Below are 20,599 nucleotides of genomic sequence, written 5' to 3' on the forward strand. Positions count from 1 at the left end.
GGGGATTCTTGCTGTGTGGTTTTTTTTTTAGAAGCTTTCCCAAGCATTCGAATATACGAAAGGAAGGGATGGTTTGTATTGATAATATATATTGTATATACTCTTATGTGTTCTCACTCCTGTTGATTTTTGAGACTTATCGAAGTCAGAGCTGTTTTATTGCATTTTTTTTCCTTCTCGGTTGAGTGCTGAAAATTTGATTCCATGACCAAATTTAAGATGCAGATTGCACGGCAGCTTGCGTCTTGGCTTTCTCTTCAGTTAAGGTCAACGAGCATCTCTCTCTCTCTGTCTCAGGTCAGTCTAGAGCATGAAGAGCAGAAACTGGAGCTCAAGCGCCAGCTCACGGAGCTGCAGCTCTCTCTGCAGGAGCGCGAGTCTCAGCTGACAGCCCTGCAGGCAGCCCGGGCAGCTCTGGAGAGCCAGCTCCGCCAGGCAAAGACGGAGCTGGAAGAGACAACAGCGGAAGCAGAAGAAGAGATCCAGGCACTCACGGTAGGATAAGTGTGGAGCTGAGGATATTTGCTCACCCCTAGAAATGCCAAGAGAGAAAAAATAAACCAGAGAGATGCTTAATGGGCAGAAAATTGGCTTACGTAGGCTGCTTCCTCTTTGGAATTAGTAAACTAGATCAATTGGGCAATATCTGAGCTTTCCTAAGGATCTTGAAAAGGTCCTCCTTTATTTATGCATTTACCTTTTTTTAAAATAATCATCACTATATTTTAAATCTCAGTTTAACCAAAGTCTGTTTACTTGGGTCTTCTACTTTAGTTTTCAATAAACATTAAAAAAATAATAATGTTATATCTTACAGTAGTCTTTCTACCCTATTTCTGTTTTTGTTTTGGTTAACCTCATTTGTGTTCCTTTTTTTTTTTCAAGCTGTAGATTCTGTTTTGGGTCTTATAGTATGCATTTGGTAGGTTCTGGATGGAAATGATTCTAATGAATGAGAGATTGTTTCTCTAAAAGGGACCTGGCTTCCCTGCTCTTTCTGAGAGACTGGTTTGCTCACGTGAAGAGTGTTCTCAGGAGGTATATTGTTGGTGGTGGGCGGCCCCTGGATTTAGACCTTAGTTCTTTCTGCAAGTCTTAAAACGTGACTTCGTTGGCCAATCTCCCACAGTTGATCCTTCTCACAGGGACTGACCCAGGCTAACAAAACTGACAAGAATTTTATATGTAAAAATGCCAATTTACCAGCTTTACAGAGGGAAATACAACCGCCAAGTTGACCAGGATAATCTTCACATTCTTCCCCTTCAGAGAAATCTACTTATAAATCCCATTTCTCTTGGAAGGCTGCTTGGTGGACCTGGACTCTGGGCATAGAGAGCTGAATGGGTTTAATGGCTGGTATCAACCAAGTGCATACATTTCTAATGGTAACATACTGTACTTGCCAAGCGGACGGGCACACTCATGCCTGCTGGTCAGGGTACCCCCTTCTGTGGGCAGGGCACAATGCAGCTGATGTTCAGTTTTTTTCAATAAGGTACCCAAATGGGTATCTTATTCATTCTGATTCATTTTGGATCCTGTCCCCATCTCCATCAGCAAACACCTCTAAACATCTCTTAGAGTAGGATTACTTCTGCAGATGATCATGCACTTTTGTTGCTTATGATTTACTCTGTTTAAAAGTAATACGTGTATGTATGTATATATACATATATACATACATATATATATATATTTTTTTTTTTTTTTTTTTTTTAACTAATTTCCTTCTTAGAGGTTATCTAGCACTGTTGGGTTTGGGGACCAAATTGGGAACATGATCTGAGAGTGCCAGGGTCCTTATGGACCAGTCCAGGATACAGGGCCTTCCAGGATTCTGGGGATACAGAGTAACTCCTGTATAGAAGATGCTTGTGCGTCCTAGATTTTCCAGGACTTATGCCAAGTTCAGATATTGGTTGCAACCTTAGTTTCCATTGTTTTCTCTATGAAAACGCTCATTAAATGATGCCATGTGCCCCCAGTATTTGGTTTGGAAAAAAATAGTGTCTCTTTGTTTATATTCTGCCCTGTTTCAAAAATGGATTGGAAACAGTTTGGAAAGATATGAAACAGTATAACAGGATAGAATAAGAAAGAAAAGTCTAAGAGAAAAGAAGTCATAGAAGAAAAAAATGGAGGTAAGAATGAAATGAATATATACGCCAAGAAGGCGTATACGCTTTCTGGAGTGGGGTGGATGTGGAGAGAGACAGCCAGATAGCATTTCTTAGCTGCTAAAAGAGGCACCTAAAATCCAACCACTATTATATTTAATGCCTTGTATATTAATATTTCCCCCCATATGAACCACCCCAGCTCTGAAAGGAGGAGACGTCAGTCATTTAATCTGTACTTAATGAGTCCTCACTGTGAGCCTGGTGCTGTGTCTTTAGCTTTTTCTCCCCAGGGGACTGGCCTGTAATCCCTCAAATCCTTTTACTCTGGAGTGGAGGAGAGGGAAGCATTTACCTCTCTACTCTGTTGGAATTGGGAGGGAGGCGGTGGTCAAGCGTCTTACCCTGCCCGTTTGGAAGGAGGAGGGTATACAATAGAGTTTGTGTCGCTGCTGTTTATCTGTGCGGAAATTAGTCTTTCAGTCCTGTCTTGCTGCTGGTCAGAATGTGCTGTGTCTAATGGCTGCTGGACGCCTGCACGGCAGCAAGTCACGACTTAATTTAGTCAGATGAGATCACTGCCTCAGAGCATCTTAAAAAGAAAGAAAGAAAGAAAGAAACGAACCTCCCTAGGTCTGGAAACTAGGACTCTACAACTCTCACAGATGAGGATCCCTTGGAAAGTAGGGTTTGTTCACAGTGATGACAGGAAAGTGCCTTTGGTCAAACAGCTGTTTGTAAGCCCATCATGCAGGAATCCAAACCTCACATCAATTTGCCTCAGTTCAGTTTGAAGGCTGTGGGTTTTTCCTCTCCCCTCCTCTTGATTATGTCCCATAAATCTGGTCATGGACCACAGGTGGCTGTTGCCTGAATGGCTTTGTTGAATTTGTTCCGAAGAATGTATTTTCTGAGAGAGAGAGAGAGAGAAAATGGTCACAGATGCAGTACCCTGACTCTCCCTCTCTCATTGTTCTGGTCCAAGTTCAGACCCAGCGTAAGCATCAATCAAATTCAATCAGCTGGATCTAAAATGATCTCCTAGGAGGCTTGTTTGCTTCATAGCAGGCTGTTTTATCAAGAAAAGCAAATAGTCAAATGGGCTATTATTGCTTTAATTCTAAGAGGTGGCCACCTCCTCACCTGGGATGGGAGCAGTTACCCTGTTTGGCTTCTGCCCCTGGGCCAAAAATAGATGGAGCACAGTTAAATGGAAGCTCTCCATTGAAGAAGTGTGGCAGGGGCCGCCAGTCGCCATTGTTGGTCTTCCTCAGGCTTTCTTTTTTCCCACTCTCCCTTTACCCACCCTGTCAATTGCATTTGCATTGAAATTCACTGGCCGTTGAAAGCTGAGATTGAGTCAAGGTGGACAGCAACAAGAGAGTCAGATTTAAACAAAAAGCCATGCTTTTAAGATGCTTCAGTGCTTATTGGTGGAAGAGAGAATTTTCCACCTGGAATTGAAATTTATGACTCCATGTAGAGACTTCCCTGGCGGTCCAGTGGTTAAGACTTCACCTTCCGGCGCAGGGGGTGTGGGTTCAATCTCTGGTCGGGGAGCTAAGATCCCGCATGCCTTGTGGCCAAAAAACCAAAACATAAAACAAGCAATATTGTAACAGATTCAATAAAGACTTTAAAAATGGTCCACATCAAAAAATCTTTAAAAAAAAAAAAAAAAGGCTCCATGTAATGCCTTCTTCTGTGGAAGAGAATTTGAGCATGCACACTTCATTGCATGCAGATATGCGACGTGATGGGAGCGTTGCTCTGAATGGGGCCGCGGGGTAGAGGAACCGTGTGGGCTTGGCGCCCACCAGCATGGCCCCACGAACACGTTTCATGTCCCTGCCCTCACGTTCTTTTACTGATTTTGTTAAATGACTAATGCTGAATAATCAAGTCAAAAGCTAGAGACACTCGAGAAAGGGATCCTCCCAGCAGAGCGTGATGGTGGGATCCCAGAGTCATCCTCTTTGATTTGTTAAAATCATTAGTCAATGCACGCTCTCTTTTTCTCTTTTACATAACTATCAATTGTTGTATTGAATTAGTAACCCATCGGCATGATAGGCAAGATGTGAAATTGGGTCACCTAAGGTGACAGTGTTGCTTGGTGCCAGCCTTCCCAGGGAAAGGGGTGGATGCGTGGAAACCTGTGTTCTAGGATCCTGACCGTGGATCCCAGAAGGCAGTCAGACATCTAAACACATGTTTCCTTTTCACAGTTCTACAGGCATTTTCTCTCATCAAGGTTGCATAATAATTCTCTTTTCTTCATTCCTCTTGTAACTTTCCTTAAAATTAAAGAAGACATAAGTACTCCCCAGAGTGAGTGCCTCTCTGGTTTCCAGGATGCAGCCTGTCCTTTCTGCCTCTTGCCACCCGACCCCTAGCTCAGTGGTTCTCAAGTTGGGGGGGGGGTGGGTCTCTGGCTCCATGGGGGGTCCCCAAGTTCAGGTTATTTTCATAATAATACTAAGCTGTCATGTGGCGTTTTTCATTGTGTTAACATTTGCACCGATGGTGCAAAAGCAATACTTTTATTTTAAAAGAAATAATAAATAAATATTTGAAAAAAATCTGCTTTAGCTTCTAATGTGGTTAATAGAGATAGATATAACTCACATAAACAAAAGCCCTTTGGGGTCCTCAGTAATTTTTAAGAGGGTAAATATTTATTCCCTGTAGCTTCTAACACCTAATTAACACTCAGATATTACACTGAAAGAATCCAAAGCTTGTCTTACATATGTCTTACATATTTTATTACCTTTATATGTAATGTGACCTTTTGCTTTTTGTGCATTTGTTTTACAACTTATTTCAAAGGAACATAAAACATGTTTCTTGCCATTTTAAAGCTCACATCAGTTCAATGATTGTTACAGTACTTCCAGCAGTCACAACAGTCACAACTACATTTTGTGTTTATATTTCAGTCAATAATAAAAGCCATAATGATGGTAGTTCCTTACATTATACCCTCAAAGAGGATTGTCATTTGATGTGTCAGACTGATCCAAAGGCCTCATGATGGTAAATTATAATAGAAATATTAGTGATTGAAATTTCACACTACTGTGGGGCAGTTAGGCAAGTTTCTACTGGTGTGGTGTTATTTGGAAACTTTGCTGTTAGTCATAAAGTGGAACAGGTCTTCTATCCCTCAGTCTAGGCCAGAAAGCTTTTTTATAATCATTGCTTAGGCTTTGAAGAAGTTAACTCCACCTTCAGCTTCCTGTTTCTGTCTGAGTAATTTCACACCAAATAGTCATTTAGAGTGGAGGTTGGCAAGCTATAGCCAGTGGGCCAAATTTAGTCTGCTTCCTGTAAATAAAGTTTTATTGACACACAGTCACACCCATTTGTGTACATATTGTCTGTGGGTGCTTTTGTGCTGTGAGGGCAGAGTTGAGTAGTGGTGACAGAGACTGAGTGGCCTTCAAAGCCAAAAATATTTACTATCTGATCCTTACAAGAAAAAAGTTGTTCATTCCAGCTCTAGAGTTTACTAACCTAAGGATTCTTCCTCTAGGATACTCACAGATGAGATTCATCAGTGGTACAAATAGCCACGTTCCTAATTTAGATAAATAGTATTCTTGCCCCATTAATTAATAAATCTCTCATATCATTATTAGGCAAAAAACAGAGTTTTGGGGAAAAAATTATAATCTATTAAATTAGTTCATGAAAATCGGGGCTAATTATTTGAGTTGATTCTAAGTGGTAACTCTTATTTTATGAATCTGTAAGTCCATCTGTGCAATTACTGATTTTTGTTTTGTTTTACCATTTTTCCAGTCCTCTTCATTCTTTTGTGTAGATTTAAATCTCTGGTTGTCATCTTCTGCCTGAAAGACTTCCTTTAACATTTCTTATAGTACAGGTGTGTGGGTGGCAAATTCTTTCAGCTTTTATGTGTCTGGAACGGTCTTTCTTTCGCCTTCATTTTTGAAAGATATTTTTGCTGGGTATAGAATTCTAGGTTGACAGATTTTTGTTTTTGTTTTCCTTTCAGTACTTTAAAGATGTTGCTCCCCTGTCTTCTAGCTTACTCCCCTCCAAAACCCCTCCAACCTCACTGGGAGAAATCTTTCTTCTCTTTGTTTCTCTGTAAATAACTTGTCTTTTTTCTCTGGCTGGTTTTAAGCTCTTTACCTTTATTACTGGTTTTAAGCAGTTTGATTATGATGTGATTTAGCTTAATTTCCTTCATGTTTCCTGTGGTTAGGGCTCGTTTAACGTTTTGCATCTATGGATTTAGTTTTTCATTGACTTTGGAAAATTTGTGGCCATTATTTCTTCAAGTATTTTTTTCTGTCTCACTCCTGCACTCCTTCAGGGACTTTGAGTACATGTGTATCAGGCTCCTTGGAGTTGTCTCACAGCTCACTGATGCTCTGTTCATTTTTTAAGTCTTTTTTTTTTTTTTTCTTTGTGTATTTCATTTTGGATAGTTTCTGTTGCTATGTCTTCAAGTTCACTAATCTTTTTTTTCTGCAGTGGCTAATCTGCTGTTATAAACTTAAAATATAAATCTATGGCAAAATAGACATATTTAGAGAATACATCACAGCTAAATTAGGTGCTGAATTTTTTTTTAAATAAATTTATTTATTTATGTATGTATGTATTTGTTTTTGGCTGTGTTGGGTCTTTGTTGCTGCATGTGGACTTTATCTAGTTGCGGCAAGTGGGGGCTACTCTTCATTGCGGTGCACGGGCTTCTCACTGCAGTAGCTTCTTGTTGCAGAGCACGGGCTCTAGGCACACGGCTTCAGCAGTTGTGGCACTCAGGCTCAGTAGTTGTGGCACTCGGGCTCAGTAGTTGTGGCTCGCGGGCTCTAGAGCGCAGGCTCAGTAGTTGTGGCACACGGGCTTAGCTGCTCCGCGGCATGTGGGATCTTCCCGGACCAGGGCTCGAACCCGTGTCCCCTGCATTGACAGGCTAGGTGCTGAATTTTTTGACTTACTTCTCTTATAGACCTTTTTCTTTTTTTTAAAAAATTGAAGTATAGTTGATTTACAGTATTGTGTTTCTGGTGTACAGCAAAGTGATTCAGCTACATTTTTTAAAATATTCTTTTCCATTTTGGTTTATTAGAAGATATTGAATATAGTCCCCTGTGCTATACAGTAGGACCTTGTTGTTTATCTATATTGTATGTAGTAGTTTGTATCTGCTAATCCCAAACTCCTAATTTATCCCTGCCCTTTCCCCTTTGGTAACCATAAGTTTGTTTTCTATGTCTGTGAGTCTGTTTCTGTTTTCTAAATAAGTTCATTTGTCTCATATTGTAGATTCCACATATAAGTGATATCATATGATATTTGTCTTTCCCTGTCTGACTTACTTCACTTAGTATGATAATCTCTAGGTCCATCCATGTGGCTGCAAAAGGCATTATTTCATTCTTTTTTTATGGCTGAGTAGTATTCCATTGTGTATATACCACATCTTCTTTATCCATTCATCTGTTGATGGACATTTAGGTTGTTTCCATGTCTTGGCTATTGTAAATAGTGCTGCAATGAACATTGGGGTGCATGTATCTTTTTGAATTGAGAGTTTTCTCTGGATATATGCCCAGGAGTGGGATTGCTAGATCATATGGTAGCTCTATTTTTATGTTTTTTAAGGAACCTCCATACTGTTCTCCATAGTGGCTGCACCAATTTACGTTCCCACCAACAGTGTAGGAGGGTTCCCTTTTTTCCACACCCTCTCCAGCATTTATTACTTATTAATCTCTGATAGAGATGAATATTTTTTACTTTTTTTTAAAGCAAAGGGCCACTTTTTCCTCTGCCTCAAACTGGATTCTTCTTTGGGCTTTCATAGCTAAGCAAATGGTGCCATAATCTACCTTGTCTTCCAAATCAAAAGTCTGTTAAGGAACCCTTGGCCCGCATGTCCATCAGCAAGTCTTATTTCCTGTGCTTCCAAAAGAGATCTCACCTCCATCCACTTCTCTGCATCTTTTGCCACGTCCAGCTCCAAGCCACCCTCCTCTCTTCCTTTAATGGCAGCAGCAACCGCCTCAGTGGTTTTTGAACTTCCTTCTACATTTGTCCTGTTTTGATCTGTTCTTCCTGCAGCATCCACAAAACGACAACCAGGCCATGTCACTCTGCATTTTAAAACCTCTGTTGGCCTCCAATTAATTGCATTTTGAATGAAATCCAAACTCTTTTCTTGGCCTTCAAGATTCTTGGTCTGGGCCTGCCTCTCTACCATCAGCTTGGGCCACATTTTCCCTCTTTTGCTTTTTGGCCACAGAAGAATACATTTTACCTTGCATCTCATACACGGGAGCCTATATACTGAGTTTCAGTGAGTTTTAAGGTAGATAATCAGGATGCATCTTATAGCCTGTATATGATTCTGTAGTCATAAGGACATAAACATGTCATAGTTTCATTGGCAGTACTTCTTTTTCTTAATGTTACATAAAATTGTGGTAAATCTTACAATTGATAGCAACTTAAACTTGATGACTTATGGTATCTGAAACAAGTTTCCAACAATGGTGCTTACCTTTACTCTCCAAGGTACATTCTGATGATTTCTAATCTATCCTGTTTATTCCATTTCATTGGATAAAACAAACCAAAAAAATCTGACTTGACATCTTCGCTCTTGAGGCACAGCTTGAAGTGTAAAAAACTGCTCTAGCCACTCAGGTCCTTTTTTGTTCCCCAAATGCACCAAACCCTTTCTTGCCTCAGGGTTTTTGCAGATGCTGTTCTCTCTGCTCTTTTCTGTTCTTTGCATGGCTGGCTCCTCATCATCCTGCAGATTTCAGTTTCAATGTCAGCTCTTCAGAGAAGCCCTCCTTGACTGCCCCATCTAAGTGAGTTCTTTTTCTCCCCCCTTATTCTTTTTCCCTAGACCCCGTTCGTTTCCTTCATAACACTTGTCACTGTTTGTAATCCTGCCCTTGTTTATTTTCTACCTGTCCGCACCAGAATGAAGGTGAGGCCAGATATGCTGTATCTTGCCATAGGGTCTGCCATTTAGTATGTACTCAAAATATCCTTGTCAGCTGAATGAATGCTACTGGTTTAGAGCGCCTCTGCCTTGGTGAAAACCTTTATATTTACTTCAAGTTCTACGTAGGGTTTCTGAATCTCAGCAGCTTTGGATTTAATTTTTTAAAAAGTCCCTGCTTTGTCCTGGCTATTGTCCTGTATATGTGTGTTTGTGTCTTTCTTGGGAGAAGGCTTGGGGGCGGGGGTGGGGGGCAGTGGTGGGCAGCCAATTGGAGGGAAGAGGAAAAGATTAAGAATGGGGAGGAAGACAAATAAAGGAGAGTAAAACTTCATCCTGTGTTTTTTTCCTTTCTTCCACTAGTCCCTAGTTTTAATCTGAATGTTAAATATATATTTGTACAGGGTGTGATGTGTGGTCTAAATAGTTAATTGTTATTAATAGGCATTGTGTATTCCTGTAACTTTGCTTCTCCTGTTGGGTATGACTTGATTAATTCTTTGAAAAAAAGGTGCTGGGGCAGCTGCAACAGCGTTCTTGGCTTTTTTAGATAAATTGTGATTTTCTTTATTTGACCCATAGCACGTAGAATTGTATTCCACCCTATGAAAAATTTATAATCAACTTCTTACCTTTTAGGCACATAGAGATGAAATCCAGCGCAAATTTGATGCCCTTCGTAACAGCTGTACTGTGAGTATTAACCAAAGATGGTGAGAATAACATGAAACTAAAACTGAGAAGGAAAGGGGGACATCTCATTCTAATATCAGTGACTGATTTTTGATATAAACTTTCAGCTTGAAGCAGTTAATGAGGTCAAACTGATTTGGAAGTTTCTGAGCCTCAGATAACTTCAGTGTTTTGTGTTCCTGCCAGTTTAAAAAAAAATTAAACCATTCTTTGTGTTTGGGGATGGCTTGTTGGAATGGTCAAAATAATTCTCACTGCAGAACCACTAATAGATCTCAGTAGCTGCAACAAAAGTCCCATTGCAGCTCCCCTTCCTTCTCCAATCTAGAAGGTTCTGTCTGAGACTGGCCCCAGATGGTAAGGGGCAGTTAGACATGTCAGGCTTCTCTACCCTGCTGCCTCTACAGAGAGGGAAGACCAACAAGTTTTTCTCCTGGGGAATCTAGAAGTGTTAACTTCCCAACAGGCAAAATCTGGCTTCCTAACATGCAAATTCATAATCTAAGGCTCTTTGGGAGTCGTTATTTCTATTGAGAGAAGTCAATTCCAGGAGCAGATAAGCATCATTCATAGGTTATATAATAGGGTAGGATCAGTGGAAACTCAGAGTCTATTTTTGATCAGAGAGAGGGACTAAAATAGGCCCCTTTCAGAAGGGAGTGATGTTGTCCTTATTCATGGTTCTACCTCCTTTCTTTGGTCCTTTCATCGCTCTGTTACCTCCTTAGTCAGTTCTCAGTCAGCTTGTCTCCATTTGTATTGTTTGCATCTGTAAATTTCCAGAAACACCCCTCCACCTCTTATAGGCATATTTTCTTTCCTTGTAATGAACTCCTTCTTTCCTCCTTACCTACTATAAATGGGACATTAAGTCCTGGCATATGCTCCCCCCTCTTGCCCCCTGCCTCATTTAGGTATAAAATGCACACAATAAAGTACATGAAGTGCAACTAATATTAAGCATATAGCTCGATGGATTTGTATGTGTGTAGACAACTTGTGTAACCACAACAAAGATCAAGATACATAACTTTTCAGCTCCCAGAAGGTTCCTTCCTGTCCTCTTCCCATCAGCATCCTTTGCCCTAAGGGTAACCAGTATTCTGACCTCTGATACCATACCTTAGTTTTGCTTGTTCTTGAACTTCATATAAATGGAATCATAGAAGATGTGGTCTTTTGGGTTTAGCTTTTTTTGTTACTTAAATTGTCTCTGAGGTTCATCCATGTTGTTGCATCCATCAAGATTTTGTTATTTTTTAATTACGGTGTCGTGTTTCTAGTGTGTGTATAGAACTGAAGTTTGTTTATCCATTCTCCTGTTGATGGATGTTTGGGTTGTTTCTGGTAGGAATAAAGCTATTAGGAACATTCTTGTACAGATCCTTTGACGGCTTTAAGGCCTTGTTTCTGATGAGCATATACCCAAGAGTGGAATAGCTAGGTCATGGGACGTGCCTCTGTTTCACTCTAGTAGGTACCTGGCAGATGGAATTTAGGTCTATTTCCTGTTGCCAGTGGCTGGATCTAGGGTGAGCCTGCCTTAGCGTTATCTGTTGATTTCTTCCCTTCCTTGAGGAATTGATGCATTCTGTTCCTGTACTCTCTTGCCTTACTTTTTTAGTTTCTTATTTTCTTGGTTTCTTATTTTACACAAGAGTTACTTGCTTATATTACATACATGCTCATAAATGATCACTGAATAAAATATAGATCATTTTAGGACTGTGACTTTTTTTTTTAACATTACTATTTTTTCCTAAAATAAACTTGGATGCATTTTAAATGTGTACATCAGTAATCCTGTTCCATTCATCTGGAGTTTTCTTTTCTCCTTTTTTGGTCTTTTTTTTTTTTTACAGCTTTTTTTCTTTTTACAGCTTAAGGGATAATCGGAGTACAATAACCTGATGAGTTTTGAAATGTGTGTATATTTGTGAAACCAGCAAAACAATCAAAATAATAAACACAGCCATCACCCTCAAGAGCTTCCTTGTGTGCCTTTGTAATCCTCCCTTTTCCCCATTTTTAAAATCGCAAGTGTAGTTTTAATAGAATATACCAATATGTAGAACAAATTTGGTTACTTTCTTATGTAACTTTTGGATTCTCTTTATCCCTCACATTTGCTTTTTCTGGCACAGTGACTTCTAATCCTTTCTTTACTTACCCCTGGCATTCTGTGGAGAAGCCTTTGGGGGCCTCTCCCAGTGGGAGGGGGAACCCAAGAAAGTGATCCCCACCCACATTTCAGCTAGGGCAGCTGGGTAGCTTGGGGGTCCAAACCACATGCTCTGGACTCAGATAGACTGGTTCAGATTCTGAATTGGTCTCCTGGTAACCTATGTGATGTTACACTCCTGAGGCTCCATTTCTTTGTCCGTGAAATGGGATGACATTGTATGTCCTCAATTCCAGTACACCATTGATTGTAAGATGCATAATTCATTTAATTAGTGCTCTTTGCGGGGCTGGGTGAGGGAAGAGAGACAGCTGCTTAGTTGCAATATACATTCAGATTTCAGAGACGGTAAAACCTAGGAAACACTGAGTCATAGAATCTGAAACTTGGTAATCATACCTACCTCATGGGGGTTCCTGCAAGAATTAGATGGTGAATCGGTGTTTGTACAGGGCCTGGTCCACGGAATGCGCTAATCAGTGTTGGTTGCTATTATCATTTTATTATATTGGATTTACCACAGAATCTTGTGTAGAAAATGGTCCCGCTCCTTAAAAAAGTTTGAAAACCACCACTTTAGAACAACACTTGGCAGCAATGGTAGATCTCAGTTATACTTTCGCAAGTTCAAAGGCTGCTTTATAGACACTTTAGGAGAGCGCGCTAGATGTTCCTTTCTCGTTGGTGCTGTCCGGGATTGTCGCCGCTGGGCAATGTCATCTTTGTCACCGGTGGGAACTCCTATAAAAACTCAGTCAATTGGAGCTCCCAGTTAGCAGCTTTTAAAAAGCTCATGAGCAGTAAGATTTTCGAGCTCAGGCCATTTCTATATTTTGAAGAAATTTTAAAAAAGGATTTGATTCAATCTGGCACCTAAAACCCTACCTAAGTCTGTTTTGGAGAGGAGTTGGTGGGCCAACATATGACACGGTTTTAATTATGAATCAATCTGCCAGCTATAAGATTAAAAATAAATAATATGCAAATAGCTGCCTTCAAGAAGGAATGAGGCATTAAAATAGGATGTCAGCCCTGTGTCTTTTCAGCCTGATACTCATTGTCTGGCTGGTGTCTTCACCCCCAACATGCTCTTGGACATTTACCAGGTAACGTTCCCTCTGTCGGTTGCCCAGTCAGGTGTGAGAGGTAACATATGTATCTCAGAACCACGAGGTGTGCTTAAAAAGCAACAGATAACCCCAAATAGAGATCTTTAAAAAAAATTTTTTTTGGACACAGAGTAGATAATTTTTTTGTATCCCTGTTTTCTGTTAGAATTGTACCAAGATCTCTTATCTGTAAAAACAGCATAGAAGAAAGCTCTGCTGGCCCTTGCATTATGAAGCTATCTCCCTCATCTTTTTTTTTACCACTAAGATGGAATCAGCCTTGCAGTTTATCTTTCCTGCCTTCTATCCTTGGGGTTGAAAGCTTAAGAGACTCATAATACAGGAAACAGATCATTTGCCCTTGGTGTGGAGAGAATATACCCACAAAGTAGACCTAAGAATTCTCTTTGCTTATAACCTGGTTCAAAATCACAGATAGCCCATTATTATCCTTTCTTTTTTTTTTTTTTTTAACCACGGAGGTCATTAATTTACTGCCTGTGTCTCAGGTCTGCCCAGTATCTGTGTGTGTCTAACACTCTGGCAACTCCAGCAGAGCCACAAGCTCAACGTGTTACGGCTTTTGGGCAGGAAGAACATACGAAACGTCCGAATGCGCTAATAACATGCTTTCACGAGGCCTCGGATGCTTTGTGCGAGCACCTAATCCTCCTCTTGTCAAACAGGCAACATAGAGGTGATGACAAGATACAGAGCCAGTCATCACAAAGTGTAAACAGAAGTCAGAGACCCCTTGAAAATAGGATGACGACAAGGAAATAGAAGGACTCTTCCTACTCCAGTGGGCCCATGTCAATCGAAATGAGAGTAGTAATCTTGGCACCTCCCTGACTTTTTTGAAGTGTTTCTTCTTTAGCACTTTATAATCTAATTTGGGGAGGAGGAGAAGAAGTGGCAGAAATGGGCTTATTATAAATTGCATTTGTTTTTCATGAGTCAAAGAAAGGGAGTAGGTACCCAAAGGCTTAAATATGTCTTTGAATGACAAGTAAATTATTTTGGCAGCATATATATTCTTATGTGGGTAGATCTTCTGTAGTCTCTTTGCTCCCCATGGGGCACCATTGATGCCTCAACATCTTGTTCACTAATTTTTATCCCATGTGTTTCACATGATGCGTTAAAGTAGAATAGCACGCAAGAAAAAGCCAAAACATTAAAACCAGAGCAACAGAGGAGGTAGTCAATATAGTATTTACCTCCATGTCAGGTCGAGAAACCAACCCAGCCAAGTTCAAGGTGGCTTATTTGGGGCTTCCAGAATCCATTTTATAGCGCAGCTTCCAGGCCAGTTTGCCTCATCAGTCTTGTTGTTTTCCTTTGGGGGCAGAGGTAGAAGGAAGCACAGTGGAGACATTTGCAGTCTAGGAGGAAGACCATCTTAAGGAATGGGTTAACTGCATTGTTTATTCATTGTTGCTGCTTTCGGGAGATTTAACCACGTCACACAAAGGGTGATACAGGGTTCCCTGTGAGGCAGAACTGCCTGCTAGGAGTGATGGACTTGCAGTTTTTTTCCTTTTTTTTTTTTTTTTTTAACCCTGATAAAGAAGGAGGTTTAGCCAAGAACCGGACCAGATAACCTTTATTCCCCCTCTTGTAGCTGATAGTGTTACACAAACCGGTACAGTAGGAATTAACATGGCTTTTGATATTAAAATACAAATTACTAGACCACTTACTGCATTAAAAGCTCATCAGCACAGTTAACAAAATGAAAAGCTGTGGCCACATTGAACAAATCTACTTAATTGATGTTCTTTAATTCTATGTGCCTGGGAAGATTTTTTTTTTAATCGATAGTCGAAGTAGGTTAAAATAGGGAGTTAGTCATGGAAACAGTGGCAACATTTCAGAAACTAAGTCTACTCCAGGTTTGAAAATGTGAAACAATTAATAACCATAGGCTCGGAGGCATTTCCTTTTAATTTACTCCTTTTTGTTACATAAAATTTAATTTACCACCAGTGCGCCTCATTCCAGCTATTATTAGAAAATTGCTCTTAAACTTCTAAAGTATTATATATAAAAGCTCTTTGCAAGTGCTGGTACTAAACCTCAGCAAAGAGAACAGGAAAGCTAAATGCACTGAAATTGAAATCATTCCGCCATTGAGCAGGGAAATCATTTAGTAAAACCAGATTAAATCTCTCTCAGTAAAATGACAATTTCATATACATGCCTTCCCACTTTCTGATAGCCAGCTGCATAGTAAGAACCATTTAAAGTGATGCTGTCATACAGTATTATATTTTCAGGATTATTCTGAGAGTCTCTTAAATTTTTTTTTTCTTTTGTTGCGTGAACTTAAATTTATTACCTAAAATATTATTAAAATAACTCTTAGTGTCCTTCACTCAGTCTTCCGTGATAAGAACTTTATTTTGCTTTCTAAGACTGTTTCCCAGGATAATGTCCTATAGATGGTGTCCTGGGCGTTTTGGCTTAATTAGCAGATTGTGATACCAGTCTCTCTACTATTCCTCTTTCCTCAGTTTGCATCTTCCACATTCTATTATCGTCCATGAACTTGATCTCATTTAAAGTTGCCCCTTCCATATGGCAGGCACTTTTGATTGATTTGTTTTTACCATATTTTCCCGATGAATCCTGAGTCAGAAAAGAATCCGAGACATTTCTTGTTCTCCCACAGCATATGTGTGTTTGGGCGCTAAGGGGGCGGGTGTGGGAGATTGAGTTTGGCTCTCAAGGGTTGGATGGGCAAACGTGAGCTGCACACTGATCGTCATTATCACGTAGGTTCAAGCGCTGATGGCTCTAGAAGCAATTTCTCGTTTCAGATCAACTTGCTTGCTGCGTAACCGGATTCCTTTCCTCTTAGGTAATCACAGACCTGGAGGAGCAGCTAAACCAGCTGACGGAGGACAACGCTGAGCTCAACAACCAAAATTTCTACTTGTCCAAACAACTTGATGAGGCCTCTGGCGCCAGCGACGAGATCGTACAGCTGCGAAGTGAGGTAGACCATCTCCGCCGCGAGATCACGGAGAGGGAGATGCAGCTCACCAGCCAGAAGCAAGTAAGGACTGTAAACAACGTCAGAGACTTCCCCAGGAAACTTGGAACCCCTTTAGATTGTAGAGCAGGTGCCAGTTGCATCTCTCCCAAGGGTTCTCAGACTGAGCCTGTCCAGTAAAAGGGCTCTTTTTTATAATCATGTCTGTGTTTTGAAGGCTTGTGGGTTTTAAAAATGGCTTTTAGAAGTGTGTAGTTGGTTTTTTGGGTTTTTTTTGTTCTTTGGCCGCTCCGCACAGCGTGCAAGATCTTAGTTCCCCATCCCTATGGAACCCGTGCCCCCTGCAGTGGAAGTGCAGAATCTTAACCACTGGACTGCCAGGGAAGTCCTGTGTGTGGTTGTTCTTGATTTTGATTTAAAACCATTAAAAATAGAATAGAATGTTTCTGTGAGCCACTTTATTTTTATGTATTTATTTAAAAAAAATTTTTTTTGGCTGTGCCGCGTGGCCTATGAGATCTTATTTCCCCTACCGGGGATTGAACCCTGGCCCTTGGCGGTGAGAGCTCAGAGTCCTAACCACTGGACCGCCGGGGAATTCCCAAGCCACTTTATTGTTAAGTGTGGTCTCTTTTCCCGGGTCTTCCTCCTGGTTCTTTAAGATGGCGGCAGAAATGGCCCTTCATCCATTCTTGTCTGGTCCCCTCATTCTGTAGGAGAAAAAGATAGTGTCTTTCAGACCGTAGTTAGAAACTCGTGCTTTTCTGAAACTGATCCGACAAAAGTAACATCCGGGAAATCCTCCTTTGATACAAAGCACAACTCAGTGATACTGATTTGCAGACGATGGAGGCTCTGAAGACCACCTGCACAATGCTGGAGGAGCAGGTCATGGACCTGGAGGCCCTGAACGACGAGCTGCTGGAAAAAGAGCGGCAGTGGGAGGCCTGGAGGAGCGTCCTTGGTGACGAGAAGTCCCAGTTTGAGTGTCGGGTTCGAGAGTTACAGAGGATGCTGGACACTGAGAAGCAGAGCAGGTGGGACTTGCTGTCAGTAGCAAAAGCCAGTGGCAGGTGACGGCAGCAGGACCCACCTCGGAGCTGCCAGCAGGGTAACCGATTGTCCCAGCTTGGCCAGGACTGAGCGGTGTCCTGGGACATAAGACTTCCAGTGTTAAAACTGGAAACTCTTGTGCCAACCAGAATGGGTCCGTCATCCTCGTTGTAAATACAGACAGTGCCATTTGGCAGTAGATGGTGACCACGTACCCCATGCAGGGCCCTGGGAGTCAGCAGGGAGAATATCTCAGTGCTTTCTTTGTAGAAACTCTTTTCTCGGGTTTCTAATCATTGTGACCATGTAGCAAGACCATCACTGTTTCGATCCTGGTCATTTGTGACGCAAGTCTGCCTTCTACACCACCCTTGGCATTATTGACAGTTCGGGCCGGATGATCCTTTGTGGTGGGCGCTCTTCTGTGCACTGCAGGATGGTGAGCAGGACCCCTGGGCTTGCCCCGCTAAACCCTAGTAGCTGCTCCCTCCTCAAGTCGTGACAGCCCAGAACATCTCCAGACATTGCCCAGTGTCCCCTGGGGGGCAAAATCACCCCCAGTTTGAGAACAACTGCTCTATAAGAACAGGTTTTGTTTTTTCCATTTCTTGGTAGGAAATAAGTTCAGGTAGTATCTTTTCTCTGCGTTCCCACAGTCCTCCCAGCATAGAATTCCCTTCCTGCCGGGGTCACAGGTGTGAGGGTTGTGTACTGCATGCTGCTGGGGATGCTTTTTGCACTAAAGACGTCATAGATTTGAAGATCTATGATGACAGTTTAACAGCTCATGGCGGCAGTGTTTGCGCTAACAAAATCAGTATATTATGACAGTTTACCAACAGATGGAAGTAAACAGTCTTAAAGAACACGTGCCTTTCTTAGTTTGTGCAGAGACACCTACGGGCTGGTATTCGCCCCGTGGCTTCATGTCTGCCCAGCTGAATCCTATCCCTCCTCCATAACCTCGCTAATATCACCTTCCTCTGAAACTTGCCTTCCTGCGGTACTCTGAACTCCTTTTTTTGGGCTGCATTGGGTCTTCATTGCTGCGTGTAGGCTTTCTCTATTTGCGGCGAGTGGGGACTACTCTTCGTTGCGGTGCGCGGTCTTCTCACTGCGTTGGCTTCTCTTGTTGCAGAGCACGGGCTCTAGACGCGCGGGCTTCAGTAGTTGCAGCGTGTGGGCTTCAGTAGTTGCGGTGCGTGGGCTCAGTAGTTGCGGCGCATGGGCTCTAGGGCGCGCGGGCTTCAGTAGTTGTGGCTCGCAGGCTCAGTAGTTGTGGTGCATGGGCTTAGTTGCTCTGTGGCATGTGGGATCTTCCTGGACCAGGGCTCGAACCCGTGTCCCCTGCATTGGCAGGTGGAATCCCAACCACTGTGTCACCAGGGAAGTCCACTCTGAACTCTGTAAGCAAGATAAACTATACCTGGAAATATTTATCATTTAGTAGGACTCTATCAGATTCATTTTAGTATTTCCCACATTTGCTTGATCATAAAGTAGACTCATCACTGTCTTGGATGTATAATCTGTGCTAAATCAAACTAGAAAAGACTGGAAACAAAGAGGACCTATAAGTTTCAAGAGAAACTGGTAAAAATATTCCCTTTTTAGACATCTTCCCATTCAGGGTACTTGCTGATGTAAGGGGGCTGCTGGTTGAAGACCTCCTGTTGCTGTTTCCCTCCAAACTCTTGGGCTCCCCCGTCCTCACCATACGTTCTGGCGGCCCTCACACAGACCCCCTCTCTCCCACCTGCAAGTCCAGCTCTTATGCCAGCTGTTTCTAGAATCCTTCAGAGACAGTTTTGGGGACGGAATCTGACCATAGCATCAAGAAATTCACAATCACACGTGGAAGGTGTAATTATAGGCTGTGCTTGGGAAGACATTTCATGTATACTTTCAGGGGCAATTGTGAAAGATCTTGGCTACCCACCCCCGTTTTTTTCCTCCCTCTATTTTGGTATTATGTGGGACCCGAGATGAGTAAAATATAATTCTTAATTCTTGTCTTCAAGAGGCTAAGAGTCTAGTGGAGGAGATAAAACTATGCATCAAGCTATTTATCGCCTAAAATAGGGAGTGGGCTGTGCCAGGTGAGAAGTACATTTATGCTTTGGGGACAGCAAGGAGAGGTTGCTTCTGAGAGGGAAACTGGGAAAGGTTCTATGGTGGACATGGCCTTTAAGTTTACCCTTGAAGTCTGAGTAAGGTTTGGGTTTGTCGGGTGGGGAAGGAGAGCTGCCAGTGGAGCAGCCTGTACAAGCCCAGGTGTGGACGCAGCAGAGTGTAAGACCTAAAGGGGGAGGGGCAGTGATTTTTCTAGTTTGCTTCTAGTTTTTCTATTCTTTCACCTTATTTACAGATATTGATACATCCATCAGGTTCAAGTTTCAGTTTCTTGAGGAGCACCCAGAACACTTCACCTCTTGCATGTACTTTAAGGAGAGGAAGCGTTTGCTCACATGGGGCCTCGTGTGGCCCTCTGCACCCTGTGTTCCTTCAGCAGGCCCTCATTCCCTTCCCGCTCCCGTAGGAGGGTGTGACAGTCTTGTGACGTCCTTCCAGCCCAGTTGCATTTGGAAAGATGCCTTATCGCCTTCAGCCTTTCCAAGTGCATATATATTCACAGGAACTTTACCTGTGAAGAGTATTTTTACCCAGGGCCTAAAGTGGGTCACATCTTCTCTGTGAACGTGGTCAGAACACAAGACATAATTCAGAACAAGGTGTCAGGTTGGGCATCTCGCCAGCCCGCAGTCTGTTTGGTTGCTTAGCAGGGCCCGAGCTGGACCAGCTTCCTTTCTGCAGGGCGGCGATGGTGGGGCTTCTGAACGCGCCTGTGTTTCCCCGCAGGGCGAGGGCCGACCAGCGGATCACCGAGTCGCGCCAGGTGGTCGAGCTGGCAGTGAAGGAGCACAAGGCTGAGATTCTGGCCCTGCAGCAGGCTCTCAAGGAACAGAAGCTGAAGGCCGAGAGTCTCTCCGACAAGGTCAGCCCCTGTCCTCCCGCCCTTTAGATACACGTGTGCACCTCCTTTTAGCAGGTACGCTTGACACACAGTCACATGCGATCAGTGGTCAGCATGTTTCATAAAGTCGTGCGATTATGCTTCCCCGTGGGACGCCCTCTGTTGCCAGTAGCGTGGGTGAGGGGGGCAGGTACTAGGGTATCAGAGTCGGTCAGTGACTTCCTCACATCTGCCCGTCAGGGCCCCTGAGGTCGAGATTTTGATCTGGGTGCACAACACTCTTGCTTTCTGGCATTTGATTTCTAGAAGCCTTCTTGGATCTAATGTCGAACATACTTGGGGAGTGGGGAGTGTTGAGGACTCCTGCTCATTCTGTTGCTGCAGTGACAGGAAGCCTCAGCCTCTCTGGGTTCTAAGTCCAGGGACACGATAGGATCTGAGGATGGTGCAGGTTCTCAGTATTTCACGTTGGA

The 20,599-nt window shown here is 42.4% G+C and overlaps 1 protein-coding gene across 13 annotated transcripts in view; it reads left to right on the forward strand.

Annotated features, from left to right (window-relative positions):
- Nucleotides 1-20,599, forward strand: part of CIT (citron rho-interacting serine/threonine kinase) — a 165,300-nt gene that overhangs the window by 114,428 nt on the left and 30,273 nt on the right. For all 13 annotated transcript variants that reach the window (XM_036874604.1, XM_036874598.1, XM_036874600.1 and 10 more), the window contains 5 exons: nucleotides 298-495; nucleotides 9,757-9,810; nucleotides 15,965-16,162; nucleotides 16,943-17,136; nucleotides 20,012-20,147. In XM_036874604.1, the coding sequence (XP_036730499.1) occupies nucleotides 298-495; nucleotides 9,757-9,810; nucleotides 15,965-16,162; nucleotides 16,943-17,136; nucleotides 20,012-20,147 (780 nt within the window). The remainder of the gene's footprint in view (nucleotides 1-297; nucleotides 496-9,756; nucleotides 9,811-15,964; nucleotides 16,163-16,942; nucleotides 17,137-20,011; nucleotides 20,148-20,599) is intronic.

The sequence above is a fragment of the Balaenoptera musculus genome, chromosome 14 (assembly GCF_009873245.2).
Source record: "Balaenoptera musculus isolate JJ_BM4_2016_0621 chromosome 14, mBalMus1.pri.v3, whole genome shotgun sequence".
Lineage (NCBI taxonomy): Eukaryota > Metazoa > Chordata > Mammalia > Artiodactyla > Balaenopteridae > Balaenoptera > Balaenoptera musculus.